Source organism: Crinia signifera, chromosome 19 (genome assembly GCF_055691185.1).
Source record: "Crinia signifera chromosome 19, ASM5569118v1, whole genome shotgun sequence".
Lineage (NCBI taxonomy): Eukaryota > Metazoa > Chordata > Amphibia > Anura > Myobatrachidae > Crinia > Crinia signifera.
This window is the reverse complement of record NC_139226.1, coordinates 64764904-64780421: the sequence shown is the minus strand read 5'-3', so window position 1 is coordinate 64780421 and position 15518 is coordinate 64764904. Positions and strand designations below refer to the sequence as shown.

The window sequence follows — 15518 nt, the reverse complement described above, 5'->3', positions numbered from 1 at the left end:
TGGAACCATGGATCTCACATTGCAGCTAGCAATGGAACATAAACTATTGTCAGCTGGGCCTTAAAAAGCCTACCTGACCCTGTCCACAAGCTAGCAGCACACCATTTACCTAGTAACTACACTGAGAATTGCTAAACCCATTTTAGGCCTGACAATTAAAAGGAAAGATGAGTACACCTTTAAATGTAGTTCATAAAAATTTCAAAAACAAAGATATTACTGTCATCATTTTCAATATAGAAAATTGTGCCAATCCTATTAGACATGTAAAGATGTGCTACCCAAAAGGTATATCTGAAATATACTTATGAGTAAAATCATAATTTAATCAATATCATAATGTGATCAATATCAGACCACTGCCCCCTCTGCTACAAAGAGATTTCCTGCTTGTGTACAAACTGCAGCAGAAATTGCTAAAAAAAATAATTCTAAATTCCGTTTACCCAATAAAGTTCAATACTGTGTGGAAGATACAGCATAGAACGGTGCAGTTTGCAGGTGAAAATGTTCAGTTCCGTTTACCCAATAAAGTTCAATATACATATAGGGTCTGATTTATGTAAGTCAATTTATATCACGTAAATGAGACTTGCCTAAATTGTAAGCTCCTTAGAGTAGGATCCTCTTCCCTCCTGTTCTCACAGCACTCTTCTTGCATTTCAATTACAGCTCTCTTACTCACCTACAATCTATACCTGCATCTATTCTCATTCAGGGGTAGATTTATTAAGCTCGGTGATGTGATAAAGTGTCTGGTTTTTATTACCGGCCAATTATCTCCTACCTGTAATTTTTCAAAGAAAGCGTGTAATTTCACAGTTAGGAGCTGATTGGCCGGTGATAAAAACCAGACACTTTTTCACTTCACTGAGCTTAATAAATCTACCCCTCACTTCCCTTTATCTCTATAGCTGTATTGTGTACTAACAATTGCGCTTTAATTGTGTTATGTCTAGTTCTGTGTACCCTTTACTGTTCTAATGTGTTCTATATGTACGGCGCTGCGTACCACTTGTGGCACCTTATAAATAAAAATATAATAATAAATAATAATAATAACAATACTGCTTAAAAAGTGGCTGCAGATATTTAAACATCTGTATGTCTACACTACAGTATGTGTTATATTGCACCCAGGCCGGGCGAAAGGGGGGTCAAAGGAGACATCTGACCCGGGCCCTGACGAGCAGAGGGGCCCCAAATTCAGCCCCACTTAGCAGCCGGGCCACTCATCCCTGCACCCAGCCGCCCGGCAATCGATTGATGCGGGCGGCTGGCACTTCCCCCCAAACAAGAATTTCCGAGTCCACTGCACTGCTGGGACTCGGGAGTGGAGGGAAGTCCTCTTACTTCAGTGCCGGAAGCTGCCTGGAGACAGACGGTCAGGACACGCAGCTCCCGCTGGCCCCACTTACACACACTACACTCACTGACTGCAGAAGGCTCCCGGGCGCTTACACACACTGACATGAGCCAGTGCTGCTGTGGAAGGCTGAAAGATGCCTTCAGCAGCAGCACAGGCTCATGTCAGTGTCGGTAAGTGGCGGGAGCCACATGTCCCGACTGGCTGTCCCCAGGCATGTAAATTTCCACTGGCAACGAGGAGTCCCCGGGGACGCACTGTGCTGCCGCCTGTGAGCCAATGGTACTTGTGTGCTTTCACGGCTCCCATCGCATGCCATTGCATGCCATATGTAGTGGCATGCGATGGCATGCGATGTGATGCGATTTTCCCGTGTTTTTATGCATTTTTGATCTGATGCGATGCAATGTAATTTTTCACAGAATGCGATCTGATGCGATGCAATGTCATTTTTCACAGAAATTATGGACATGAGTTGAAATCATGTAAAATGCACCCCAAATGTCATTTTTCACACTGTACTATCACCCCACTATCAACGCCAACCCGAAGCGTGGCCAGCGCAGCGAGGGGCGGCGGTACGCGTCCTACGACCTTTTCATATCCCCCACTATCCACGTCACAGGTATCCGCGTCCCCTCGCGGGCTTCACAGGTATCCGTGTCCCCTCGCGGGGCTCACTGCGCTCGCCACGCTTCCGGCTCGGTGGCTCGCTGCGCTCGCCACACTTTCTATTCTCAACTCCACGCTGACGTGGATAGTGGGGGTATGAAAATGTCGTAGGACGCATACCGCCGCCCCTCGCGGGCTCGCTGCGCTCGCCATGCTTCGGGTTTGCGTTGATAGTGGGGGTGGTACAGTGTGAAAAATGACATTTGGGGTGCATTTTACATGATTTCAACTCATGTCCATAATTTCTGTGAAAAATGACATTGCATGCTATCTCATGCGATCACATGCGATGCGATGCGATTTTTCCCTGTACGATGCACATCGTGGGAGCCGTGATTGTACACAAGTACCTAGCCAATCACTGCAGTGGTCGTCGGGACCCAGTGGCCGCCCGGCAGCCAATCACTAGTGGCTTGTATTATTTCAAAAGCCGCGTGTCTTCCTGCCACTCCACACTGCTCTGTGTAAGTCCAGTGCCAGCCTGCTGCTGAAAGAGGGAGGATGGGACAGGATGCTACTGAAAACCGCTCTCAGCAGAAGAGGCTGGCTGTCTGCGTGGCAGGGGACTGGATGTGGCTGCTCAACTCAGAGCAGTGTGTCCAGTATTCCAGCCGCATCTAGTCCCCCGTCGCGCAGATACGCTGCTCACTTATTCTGGTGTATCAGCTTTTCCAGCCCCCTGGGCAACGAGCATAAAATCCCCCCTGGGCAACAAGCATAAAAGACGGTGTAATGGTTAGCATTACTGCCTCACAGCGCTGAGGTCATGTGTTCGATCCCCACCATGGCTCTAACTGTGCGGAGTTTGTATATTCTCCCTGTACTTGCGTGGGTTGCCTCCGGGTACTCCGGTTTCCTCCCACAATCCAAAGATATACAGATAGGTTAATTGGCTTCCAACAAAATTAACCCTAGAATGTCTGTAGAATGTATATAGATTGTAAGCTCCACTGGGGCAGGGACTGATGTCAATGGTCAAATATTCTCTGTAAAGCGCTGCGGAATATGTGTGCGCTATATAAGAAACTGTAAATAAATAAATAAAATGCTCCTGGGCAATGAGCATAAAATGCCCCCCCCTGGGCAACAAGCGTAAAATGCCCCATGTCAAAAAACACAAAATGCCCCAGCAACCAGCACAAAATGCCCAGCACACCCCCCCCCCCCCCCTGTGGCAAGTGGCATGTAACCCCTGCAACGAGCATGTAGGTAAGCAGCACTTATGTGGTATAATGTGTACTGAGCATAACGGTGTGTGCTATAATGTATACTGGGCATAACTGTGTGTGCTATAATGTGTACTGGGCATAACAGTGTATGCTATAATGTGTACTGGGGCATTTCAGTGCATTGTGTAATGTGAATTGGTACTATTATTTGGCCACACCCCTTCCCCACAAAGCCATGCCCTAAATTTTTGGTGCACTGTCCCTGTTATGTCTTTTCTAGATTTCTATGTATTCTGCTTTATATGAGTGGGGCAATTCACACTTCCCCCGACCCACATGTGTCATGCTGGGGGAAGTGGGAAGGAGAGAGGAGGCTTTATTCCATTGGGACCCAGAAAAGTTTGGGTAGGACCCCAATTTTTCTAAGTGAGGAGTGACAGGTAACCACTAAGTTTTGGGGTTTTCACAATCATTGCGTGTGTGGAATAGTATGTAATGGGCATTACGATGTGTGATATAATATGTAATGGGCATTATGGCATGTAGTCTAATGTGTAATGGGCATTATTGTATATGGCATAATATTTAATGGGCATTACGGTTTGTGGCATGTCTAATGGGCATTACAGCATGTGACATAATGTCTTAATGGGCATTACGGTTTGTGGTATAATGTGTAGTAGGTATTACAATGTGTGGCATAATGTGTAGTAGCTATGTGATACTGTCTGCGCTGGGGGCAGCCATTATATGGGACTTCTTGCCACCAATACACCCACCATCCATCCCTGCTCCACATAACTATTAGTGCTTGAGGGGGTGGGGGCCCCCAGAAATATCAGTGTATGGGGCCCCAAGATTTATATTGCTGGCCCTGATTGTACCATCTGCCATACCTGTAACAAACATTTGTGTTCTTCCACAAGTCTCTGTAGTTCTTCTAACTCGATAGTTTTCTATAAAAATATAAATATAGGTTAAACCATTATTAATATGATGGGGGAAAGTACTTGTCCTTGTGAATGACAGGCTTGGACCCTTTAATTAAAGAGTGGCCTTTCTCTGAATGGTCCAAGTATGGAAAAGTTACTCTGTATTGTTAGTAGTATTGAGAGTAGTTATATAGATCTTTCTATCTGTAATATAACCAGGGCTGGATAAAGACTATTGGGGACCCGGTGCAAATAAACTATGGGGGGCCCTTACCAATAAAACTGTCACCCTGACACCCACTGCTAACAATGTTATGCCCCTTAGGGGTGCAGGAAAGAGAGTGAGGGAGTAAGAGAGACAGAGAGGATGTCAAGAAACTAGAGAGGAGATGGAGGGAGCAAAGGGTAAAGAGAGGGGAGAAAGGGAGGTGGTGTCAGGTAGAGAGATAGAGTAGGGAGTGGGAAAGAAAGAGGGAGAGGTTCCCAGGAAAAGAGCAAGAGCGGAAAAGTGGTGTGTGTGTGGGGTGGGGGGGGGGGGGGATGCTGTCAGGGAGAAAGAAAGACAGAGCATAAGACAGAGAGAGCAAGGGGATTGAGAGATGGGATAGAAAAAGGATGTCGGACAGAGAGATGAGAGAGGCAGGGAAATGAAGAGAGATATAGAATCAGAGAGATGAGAAAGAGGGAGGGGAAGTGGACAGGAGAGAGAGAGAATATGTTACAGAGAAAATTAGAGAGAGGGGAGCAAGTAAAAGTGGAGAAAGTGTATATACATATATACAGGTTGAGCATCTCTTATCCAAAGTGTTCTGGACCAAAAGCATTTTGGATAATGGATTATTACGGAATATTTTTATATTTGAATGAGGTATCTTGAGGTAGAAATATAGAAACATAGAATTTGACGGCAGATAAGAACCATTTGGCCCATTTAGTCTGCCCCTTTTTTTATCCTTCATTGATGTTGTATAAATACATCAAACACATGAAATACACACAAATTTATTTTATTTCTGCATGAAACAAGGGAGGTCATTCTGAATGACCTTCAAAGATGTGAAATTCGCAGCTTTTCAGGTCATCTGGGTGCTTCCCCCCCCCCCCCCCGCCCACAGGAATGCCCCCCCCCCCCCCCCCCCTCGCACACTGATTTCATTGCAAGGCTGCGAATGGATGTTTAGCCGGATGCATGGGCAAAATCATTTGAAGGTCACTCACCGACCATCTAATTATTTTGCAAGCACTTGCAGATCTAAGCTAGTCTCTGCTGACCTTAGATCTGCAGCGCCTTTGCATGGGAAGAAGGCGGGCAGCTATCATCCGCTGCCCCCTGCCCACACTGCTTCAAGTGAATCAGCCAGTGAATCGGCCAGCAAATTACCAGCAGATGAGCAGCTTTCACAGCGATGATGCGGGAGCACGCAGCAGCGCTCTCCGTTCATCACTGGGGCATACACACGGGGCGGCTTTGAGCTGAAAGCCGCTCGAACATGATAGATAGATTATATATATATATATAGAGAGAGAGAGAGAGAGAGAGAAAGAAAGCGATTGAGACTTGGGTGGGATGTACTAAAGAAAAAATGAGGTAAAAACCTGTTTTCTGGGTTTTTACCCCATTTCTAAATGTACAATACTAAAGCCCTTCCCATTAGATCCACTTCCTTTCCAAAACATCCGTGAACTGCAGCTGTCTCCATCTCAAAAGATACATTTGCATCATTGTCCATGATACTGCTTGGAGCCGGCTAGAGAGGGTGCATAGTGGGCTGAATTGGGGCAAATGATTCAATCAAACATAAATATTTGTAGAACTCAATTTCAAATCCATTCTGTATTCATGACAAAGCTTGGGTAATTTTAAGTATTAAGGGGGAAATTTATCAATATGGATTCGTAAAAAATAGGTGTATTCGTAGGCAGAAATACACCTATTTTTTACACATTTGTATTTTCGGGATTTACAATCCCGAAAATACAACAATTCGTATTCCTAATGATGGGACATTCGTATTTGTATTTACAAATACGAATGTCTACCCCATCGATAGGATACGACAGGAATCACCATTCAAAAGAATGGTGGTTCCTGATGTACTAAGCAGCCGTATTGATAATGCGGCTGCTAATTGGTGTAAAACAGCCACGCAAATACGACAGGAAAATACACCTTCATTGTCCTGTCATATTTGGCTTTAGCCTGCACGGATCAGTCAGATCCGTGCAGGCTTTAGTGTAAAAAAAATAGAAAATGATTTTTTTTTTTTTTTAAACGGCGTGGGGTCCCCCCCCCACAGCCGTAACCAGCACCAGGCTGAAAGAGCCGGGGCCGGTAATTAAAAATCAGGGAACCCGACAAATAGGGGTTCCCCGATTTTTAACAACCAGCCCCAGGCTCCAGGTCCGGGGCTGGTTCCCAAAATACGGGGGACAAAATGACTGGGGGTCCCCCATATTTTAAGAACCAGCCCCAGGCCAAACCAGCCAGCAGGGTAATGCCACAGCCGGGGGGAGACTTTTTATACAAGTCCCCCGGCCAAAGCATTAACCCTCTGACCAGTCAGCCTGGCCAGGGGCCCTGGGGGAGTGGGGACCCCCCCAATAAAGGGGTCCCCCCCTCCAGGACTCACCTAACCAGGCTGAAGCCTGGTGCTGTCCTCGATGCCCCTGGGCAGTGGGCATCAAGCTGATCTTGGTGTAAAAAAAAGATGAATAAACTATTGTTTTAAACTGTGGAACTATGAGTCCCAGCAAGCATCCCCTGCAAGCTGGGACTTGGAGAACCACAAGTCCCAGCCTGTGGGGCATTAAAGGGCCCGCTGGCACTTGTAGTTCCACAGTAAAAAAAATAGTTAAATAAATGCACACTGACACCTGAAAAATAAAAGTTTAATACATACATTACACACACACTGATACTTACCTATCTTGATCCCGTAGGTAGGTCCCAGAGTCTTGACTCACCAGATCACCCCGATCCTCCATGGAAGTTCTTCTGGCTTGGTCCGACGTAGTCCAGGCCTTCTTCCTTCTTCTTCCATCTTCTTGCTTCTTATTCACGCTGCCGGCGACTCCAGCAAAGCTCCCCGACTGTCAGAGCCGCAGAGATCCTTCCTCCTCGGCGTCTGTACTAAGAATGAATTCTGGCCAATCAGGAGCCAGGAAAGTCGTTTTACTGTGGAACTACGAGTGCCAGCAGGCCCTTTAATGCCCCGCAGGCTGGGACTTGTGGTTCTCCAAGTCACAGATCAGCTCGATGCCCACCGCCCAGGGGCATCGAGGACAGCACCAGGCTTCAGCCTGGTCAGGTAAGTCCTGGAGGGGGGGACCCCTTTATTGGGGGGTCCCCACTCCCCCAGGGCACCTGGCCAGGCTGACTGGTCAGAGGATTAATGCTTTGGCCGGGGGGACTTGCATAAAAAGTCTCCCCCCGGCTGTGGCATTACCCTGCTAGCTGGTTTGGCCTGGGGCTGGTTCTTAAAATACGGGGGACCCCTAGTCATTTTATCCCCTGTATTTTGGGAACCAGCCCCGGACATGGAGCCTGGGGCTGGTTGTTAAAAATCGGGGAACCCCTATTTGTCTTGTTCCCTGATTTTTAATTACCGGCCCCGGCTCTTTCAGCCTGGTGCTGGTTACAGCTATGGGGGGACCCCACGCCGTTTTTTTTTTATTATTTATTTAATTTTCTATTTTTTTTACACCTTGCAGCCTGCACGGATCTGACTGATCCATGCAGACTGCCTGTACTAATTCGTATTAGCGGCTGTATATACGGCCAGCTAATACGAATGGTTACACCGACTGAAACAGTCGTATGCAGTCGTAGGGGAAATACTAATACGAAAAACTAGGTTTTTCATATTAGTAAATTTTCCCCTAAATCACAATACATATAAAGTATAATAAAAAAATGTATAAATTGTATTATTTTGTAGAGTTTAAGAACGGTATTGAACATTTAAGATTTTTGAAACTTTGATGACATCTGCTGGCTACTTTTTAGTATAGATTGAACAGTTTCCTTCGTAGAGATAACAAAAAGCAATATGATTATTATATTTTATATGGTGCCACAAAGGGTCTGTAGCTCCATACAGGGAATATACAAGAAAACACACCAATAATATAATCACTTCATACAAAGGGGGAAAAAAACACAGTGAAAAATGTATACAACCGAGTGCCTGATAATAACAGCAATGAGTAGTGTATGACTTGGACAGGTGCGTAAAAGGAGGAAGACAGTGGTAGGGATATATACTGTGTGTGTGTGTGTGTGTGTGTGTGTGTATATATATATATATATATATATATGTTCATATCATATCTCCCAACAGTCCCGATTTTAGCGGGACAGTCCCGATTATCAGGGCCTGTCCCGCTGTCCCTCCCGCGGCCGGCAGTGGTGAGGGGGGGCTGTTGGGAGTCCCCCCTGTCGGCTGCTAAGCAGCGGGGAATAAACGCTGTGCGCATGCGCACAGCGTCTATTCCCGTAGCCAGGGGGCTGGGGGCATGGCTAGAGGCTCACAGAGAAGGCCTTGCATATAATAAACAAAACAAAAATTAGGTTAAATGTAGAAAAGTGTTCAAAGTGACTTTGATGGCAAAAAAAGTGGTTAGGCAAGTTTTGCATCGAAATCTTAACTTGATAAAAGTTTGTGCTAAGATGTTTCTTACCACTGAGCAGAAAGAAAATCAAAAGTGAATTTGTACAGACATTTTAGAACAAGTTCAAGCAGATTCATATTTTTTAGATAATGTTTTTACCTACTATATGATGAAACATGGATTTTCCAGCACGATCCTGAGAAAAATGCCAGTCCCTGCACTGGAAAACACCATTATCATCAAGGCCCTTATTCAGATCTAATCACAGTACAAATTTGTTCTCAAAATGGGCAAAACCCTGTGTAGTGCAGGTGGGGCAGATGTAACATGTGCAAAAAGACTTACATTTGGGAGGGGTGTGTTGAAACTGAAATCTAAATTGCAGTGAAAAATAAAGCAGCCAGTATTTACCCTGCACAGAAACACAATAACTCACACAAATTCAACTCTCTCTATACATGTTACATCTGCCCCACCTGCGGTGCACATGGTTTTGCCCATTTTGAGAACAAATTTGTAATGCAATCAGATCTGAATACGGGCCCAAGAGTGAAGAAAGCAAATGAAAGCAAATCCAAATTTAAAGCCATTTTAATCAAGGGTATTATTTTGGCAAACTGGGTACCAAAATGTGCAACAGTAAATCAACATTACTACAAAAATTTCCGCGAGAGTTTGTGGGAAAGAATAAGAAAACAGAGGCCAGAATTGGTGATGGTGCATTGTCTTCATCAGGACAATGCAACAGCCTATACAGCTCTCTCCATGAAGCAGTTTTTGGCCGAGAAACAGATTGCAGTGCTTGAACACTCTCCATACTTGCCAGACCTAGTACAGTGTGACTTTTTTATTTAAACCATTTTGCATAATTTACTGAGATATAGAAGAAAACAAAAGAGCTGTAGTTGAAAAAAATCATGAATTTGACAAATGGAAAATTAGAATGCAAAAGAGAATGAAGGCAGAAGAGAAGTACAAATAAGAGGGAACAGAGTTAAAGTGCACAAAATATTATTAAGTGTAATGATAGCTTCACTGACAGAAACTGCAACCAAAAACAATATAAATTAGACAGGTGCTCAATCAAAGCTGCAACAAGGCCCATTGGCGAAGCAGTGTTACGTCACACTCCAACATAAATACAAAACAAAAATAGATATCAATAAACGGTAGTGGAATTCCTCCAGTGGATCACATACATTTTATGGTCTCGGGTGCCGGACGGGGTCCCGACAGTAGAGATCCCAACAGTCATTTACCCAACGTCGGGATCCCGACAGTCAAAACCCAGACACACAGGGGCCCCGACGGCCACCGGCTATTCTCCCTCGTGGGAGTCCACGACCCCCATAGAGGGACAATAGAATAGGTGGCAAGCTTAGCGAGCCACCGTGCCCGCAGCGTGGCGAGCGCAGCAAGCCCGCAAGGGGCTTTGTTGCTCTCACCATGCTGTCTGGGTCCGGCCAGTCGGGATCCCGACATCGGGATAATGACTGTCGGGATCCCGACTGTCAGAACCCTATACCACACCCATGGTCTCAGATTCTGTAAAAAATCTCAAACAAAAAGAAATATTAAATAGCATATTACATCTGTAAATCGGAGAAACCCAGCAGAGTTTTAACATAGGAACTCATACCAGAAAGAGTGGTCTACATAGGACAGTAAACAAACACGCACCAGAGGGACAGGGTCACACCCTGTATAGAAACAGAAAGCTCTGCTTCTTTGCTCCACCTCCAATTGTCACCAATGACTAATTCAGCACATATATAAGATAGATGAAAATCTCCAAATAATGTGAAGCTGTATTTATTTCAAAGATAAGAGCAAATAAATATATGTAATACAAAGCAGGGTTTAATAGGAATCTCACCTGATGTATTAGCAAAACAAACAAATTGTAGACATAAAGTCATTGTTAAAGTAGAGAGCCAGGCATCCCCAGAGAGCACTGTCCTCCAGAGTACAATTCAAATCAACCCAAAAGTTCCTCCTCACATAACAATACTTAAACAGTGTCTTCCTCAAAGCATCCACTGGCAGGAATTGTATTCATTATGTTATAGCCTACATCCAACAAGAGGAAAGGCATGTGATGCGAATGGCAAATTTGATTGGTAGCAGGGTGATTCTTTCTAAAGAAGAGAACCACACACCAATGTTGCATTGCCAGGTGGAAGAGTATGTATCGTTTAAATGCACAGTCTAGAATCTGACCTCTAGAGGTGGATGTGGGCCCTCAAACAGTGGGTGCCACTGAGAATTTCAAACTTCTGCTGAGGGCCAGTCCAACCCTGTCAGTTAGTGACTCAGGGCCCTGGGTGTGCAGAATTAAGTGGGTCCCAATGACAGTTTACAGTCACATAAAGTAGAACACCAATGGCATACATCTCGTAATATGACTGATTTTCTCACATATAAGACTAGCTACCACTCCTACTGCAATGCTTTGGACACTGCCAAACAAACATACTACCAATCTCTCATCTCTTCTTATGCCACCAACCCTAAGCGACTTTTTAACACATTTAAGTGTCTTCTGTACCCTCCCCTCCTCCCCCATCGGCTACCATCAGTGCACAAGAACTTGCCTCCTACTTTAAGGACAATATTGATAACATCTGAGATGAAATGGTATGCTCTTCCACAACCTCTAACCCTCTTTCTTCCCCACCTAAACCCTCTGGCACTTTCTTTTCATTTGAGCCCCCAAATGAAAAGGAAGTGTCCACACTATTCTTATCCTCCTACTCTACTACCTCTCCTCTTGATCCTACCTGCACAAGTCATTAAAAATCTATCTCCTGTGCTTATTCCAACCTTAACTAAAATCTGCAATCTCTCTATTTCTACTGGTACTTTTCCTTCTCTGCTTAAACATGCAGTGATTACTCCCATTCTAAAAAAAAACCACAATTCTGACCCTAACTCTCTCTCTAACTATCGTGCTATCTCTCAGCTCCCATGCCTCTCCAAGGTACTGGAGAGACTTGTCTACTCTCGCCTCACTAACTTTATTAACTCGCACACCCTATTAGACCCGTTTCAGTCAGGCTTTCACTCTCAACACTCCACTGAGACAGCACTAACTAAAGTGATACATGATCTGGTAACTGCTAAGTCTAAAGGCCATTACTCACTACTTATTCTTCTGCTGCGTTTGACACTGTGGATCACAATCTTCTCTTACAAACACTACACTCCCTAGGTCTTAATGATACAGCCCTTTCCTAGTTCACATCTTACCTATCTGATCGGTCTTTCAGTGTTCGCTTCTCTGACTCTACTTCCTCTTCATTACCTCTGTCTGTCGGAGTTCCGCAAGGCTCAGTCTTAGGTCCTCTGCTTTTCTCAATCTATACTTCCTCTCTTGGCAAACTACTCAGCTCTTTCAGGTTTCAGTATCACTTATATGCGGATGATACTCAAATCTATATATCAACCCCAGAGTTGTCACCAGTGGTTTTGGGCCGAGTCTCTGAATGTCTCTCTGCCATCTCATCTCTGATATCTTCTCGCCAACTCAAACACAATATGTCCAAATTTATTTATTTATTAACAGTTTCTTATATATCGCAGCATATTCTGTTGCGCTTTACATAGGAATTACTTATATTCCCGCCAACTAAAGCAGCCCATACACGGTCCGTTTAACGGATCTGTTTGGGACTTAATTAGCTTACATCGGATCGGATCCCTAGTGCATGCAGTGTGCATGCACTGCGATCCGATCCGATGTGTACCTAGTACAAAAAGTATGTGCAGCACATACTTTTTATACTGTACTATGTGATGCGCGGGAGCGCGCATCGCATAGTACAGAACGGAGCCATACACAATGGACCGTGTATGGGCTCCTTAAGAATAGTTACCATCCTGATATTTCCATTGCTGTTGACAACTCGACAATCTACCCTATCCCACAAGTTCGTTGCTTAGGGGTCATCCTCGACTCTGAACTGTCCTTTCTTCCCAACATTCCATCTGTCTCCAAATCTAGTTACATGCATCTATAAAACATATGCAAAATACGACCGTATCTTACACAAGACACTACTAAATCTCTTATCCATACACTCATTATATCCCGAATTGATTATTGCAATAGTCTCCAAACTTGTCTTCCCAAGAACAGACTCTCACCACTGCAATCCATATTAAATGCTGCTGCTAGGCTGATCTTCCTTGCAAGATGCTCATCGTCTGCTGATCCACTCTGCCAGTCCCTCCATTGGTTGCCTGTATCTTACCGTATTCAATATAAAACACTTCTACTCGCATATAAAGCTATTAACCATACTGCACCAGCATATATCTCTTTACTTATCACAAAATATCTCCCATCTCGACCACTCCACTCTGCACAAGATCTGCGTCTCTTCTCCCCGGATCACTAGCTCCTATTCACTAATACAGGACTTTCATCAGGCTGCTCCCATTCTATGGAATGCCTTTCCATGCAGAATAAGACTCTCCACTAGCCTCCAAACTTTCAAGCCTTCCCTGAAATCTCACCTCTACAGGCAAGCCTATCATATTTAAGTTCTACGCTCATAACCCTCTGAGGTACTTATGTATTATTTAGCTTCCCTTCTGGACTTGTAACTTGGTGGGACTGCTTTGCTATTACTGGTGCCTGTCCTTGTGTTTCTCTCCTATATCCCTATATATTGTAAGCTTGCAGCAGGGCACTCCTACCTCCAAGTCTGTATGTTGTTACCCAGTTTGTTTTATCACCGTCTACTATTTTAAAGTGCAACAGAATCTGCTGCGCTATATAAGAAACTGTAAATAAATAAATAAATAATAAATAGAGGAGTAGGGGTGAACTGGGAGTTTAAATGAGAGGGGATAAGCAGAAAGGATATAAAACATGGGATAATATTGTAAAGAGGTCTGGTAAGATTTGATTAACAGGTGAATATTCAATTCATATTTGTACCAAGTAGGCTAGTAGATAGTTTTATAGAGAATGGGATTGAGTTCCAGAGGAAGTTAGCATCTTGGATGGGGGAGCTGGATGGGATGATAAGCGCTCAGTCAGAGGATAAGCAGAGATTTTGTTTGGAGATGTACGGTAGGAGGGGAGAAGTTATTGACTGATTTGAAGTTGAAGACGAGAACCTTAAAGTAGATACTGAGGGGAAGGGGTAACAGTGAAGGAATTGAGAAATAAGAAATGTTTAGTCAAAGCAATGAGACAGAAAGATGAGAGGGAAACTGTATTGAACATACTGAAGATTAAAGATGGGAAAACTCAAGACAGAGGAAGACCAAAGAGTAATATGTATAAATAGTCTAAGTGGGAGTCTTTAATATGATATTTGGTAGCCTCCAGGGTTACATGTTAGAGGTAAAAGCAGGAGGAATTGGAGATACCTTAATTTTGTGAGCTGAAGTAGTAGGGTGGAGTTGAAGAAAAAGGGTTACAAAACTGCTCAGTCTGCTCCCGATGAAGCTGGAATCCCATGGAAACTTGTTGTGCTGAGCCTATAATTCTGACAATTGCTACTCCTTAGGACTACCAATCTGCAATCTTCCGCTGACTAAAGGACAAGCTATCTCTCCTATGGTCCCATTCCAGCATCAATATATACAGAGGACCTGTTTGACAGCAGCATTTTAGCATTACCGGCAATACTGAGCATCCTATTCTTCTAAAGAACTTGTGGTAACATCTTTCCACATTCGGGACTATTGTGGCCACGTGGTAAAAATAACTGCTGTCTTTTAAAATTGGAGACCTCCACTTCAGCATAATATGTGTCCTTGATATAGGCGTTTTGTGTCATAAGGCTACAATTTATTTGCCTTATTTTAATCACTATTTGGTGTCTAGATAACTATTTTATCAAAATATTTCATTTAATTGAAATAAACCGTCTGATACAATTTAATTCAATTACAGAGTGCACTGGTTTACTATTGCTATAGGGTCAAAGAACACCAACAGGGGGGGGGGGGGGTGCGTTGGGAGTAGAAATACAGGTGTAATAGATAGAGAGGTAGACTGGACTGGACTGGTAGCAAGCAGCATATTTTCATAAATGTAGCCAATGTCAGGACAGGTAGAAGGTAACTCTGCACACCCTACTGTGGAGCTTCTAGAATGAGTCCCCTGAGGAGAAATAGTATTTCAATCATATGACCACTGGTAATAACAAAAGCTATGTCAAATATGCCTGACAAAAAAAGATGGTTGATTGGAACTCACTAAACACCCTCACTAAAGTCTCAAATGGCCACTTTGACAAGTCTAGACACTTCTTTATGCTCAGTCTCATTAAACCTAGTGCAACTTAGACATCAATGGACCACCCCCTGCTCCTACCTACCCTTCACTCCATTGAGTTTCATGGCACTATTGACTGCTGGTTCACTTCCAACCTCTGAAATTACTCCTTTTGTTTCTATTCCTAGCTCAAACTTCTTTCATTCTTTACATTTCTGCCTCTAGCCATTGAGGTCTGAAAAGGCTCCATTCTTGGTCCCCTATACTTCTTGCTGTCCTTTGGTGACCTGATCCTCTCCTCCACTATAACCTCTTTCCTGATCACACCTTTATATTCCTTTTTAACCAAACCCATCCCTTAACTGCATCCTCTGCCTCATTATACTATCACTGCTGTCCCAACTTTACCAAGCTTAACATGTCTGAAACTAATGCCGCCCATTCACTTATGCGATCGGATGTGATGCGACATCACAACGCGACATCCAATAACATCTTATGGTGCAAAAAAGTGCCCTCTTCCAGCAACCAAT

The 15518-nt window shown here is 44.0% G+C and overlaps 1 protein-coding gene across 3 annotated transcripts in view; it reads right to left on the bottom strand.

Annotated features, from left to right (window-relative positions):
• The window catches only part of KASH5 (KASH domain containing 5), a 97683-nt gene that overhangs the window by 27544 nt on the left and 54621 nt on the right, over nucleotides 1-15518 (bottom strand). For 2 of the 3 annotated variants that reach the window (XM_083161735.1, XM_083161737.1), the window contains one exon: nucleotides 4104-4163. The exons of the other annotated variant lie outside the window; for it this stretch is intronic. In XM_083161735.1, the coding sequence (XP_083017861.1) occupies nucleotides 4104-4163 (60 nt within the window). The remainder of the gene's footprint in view (nucleotides 1-4103; nucleotides 4164-15518) is intronic. 3 annotated transcript variants of the gene reach the window in all.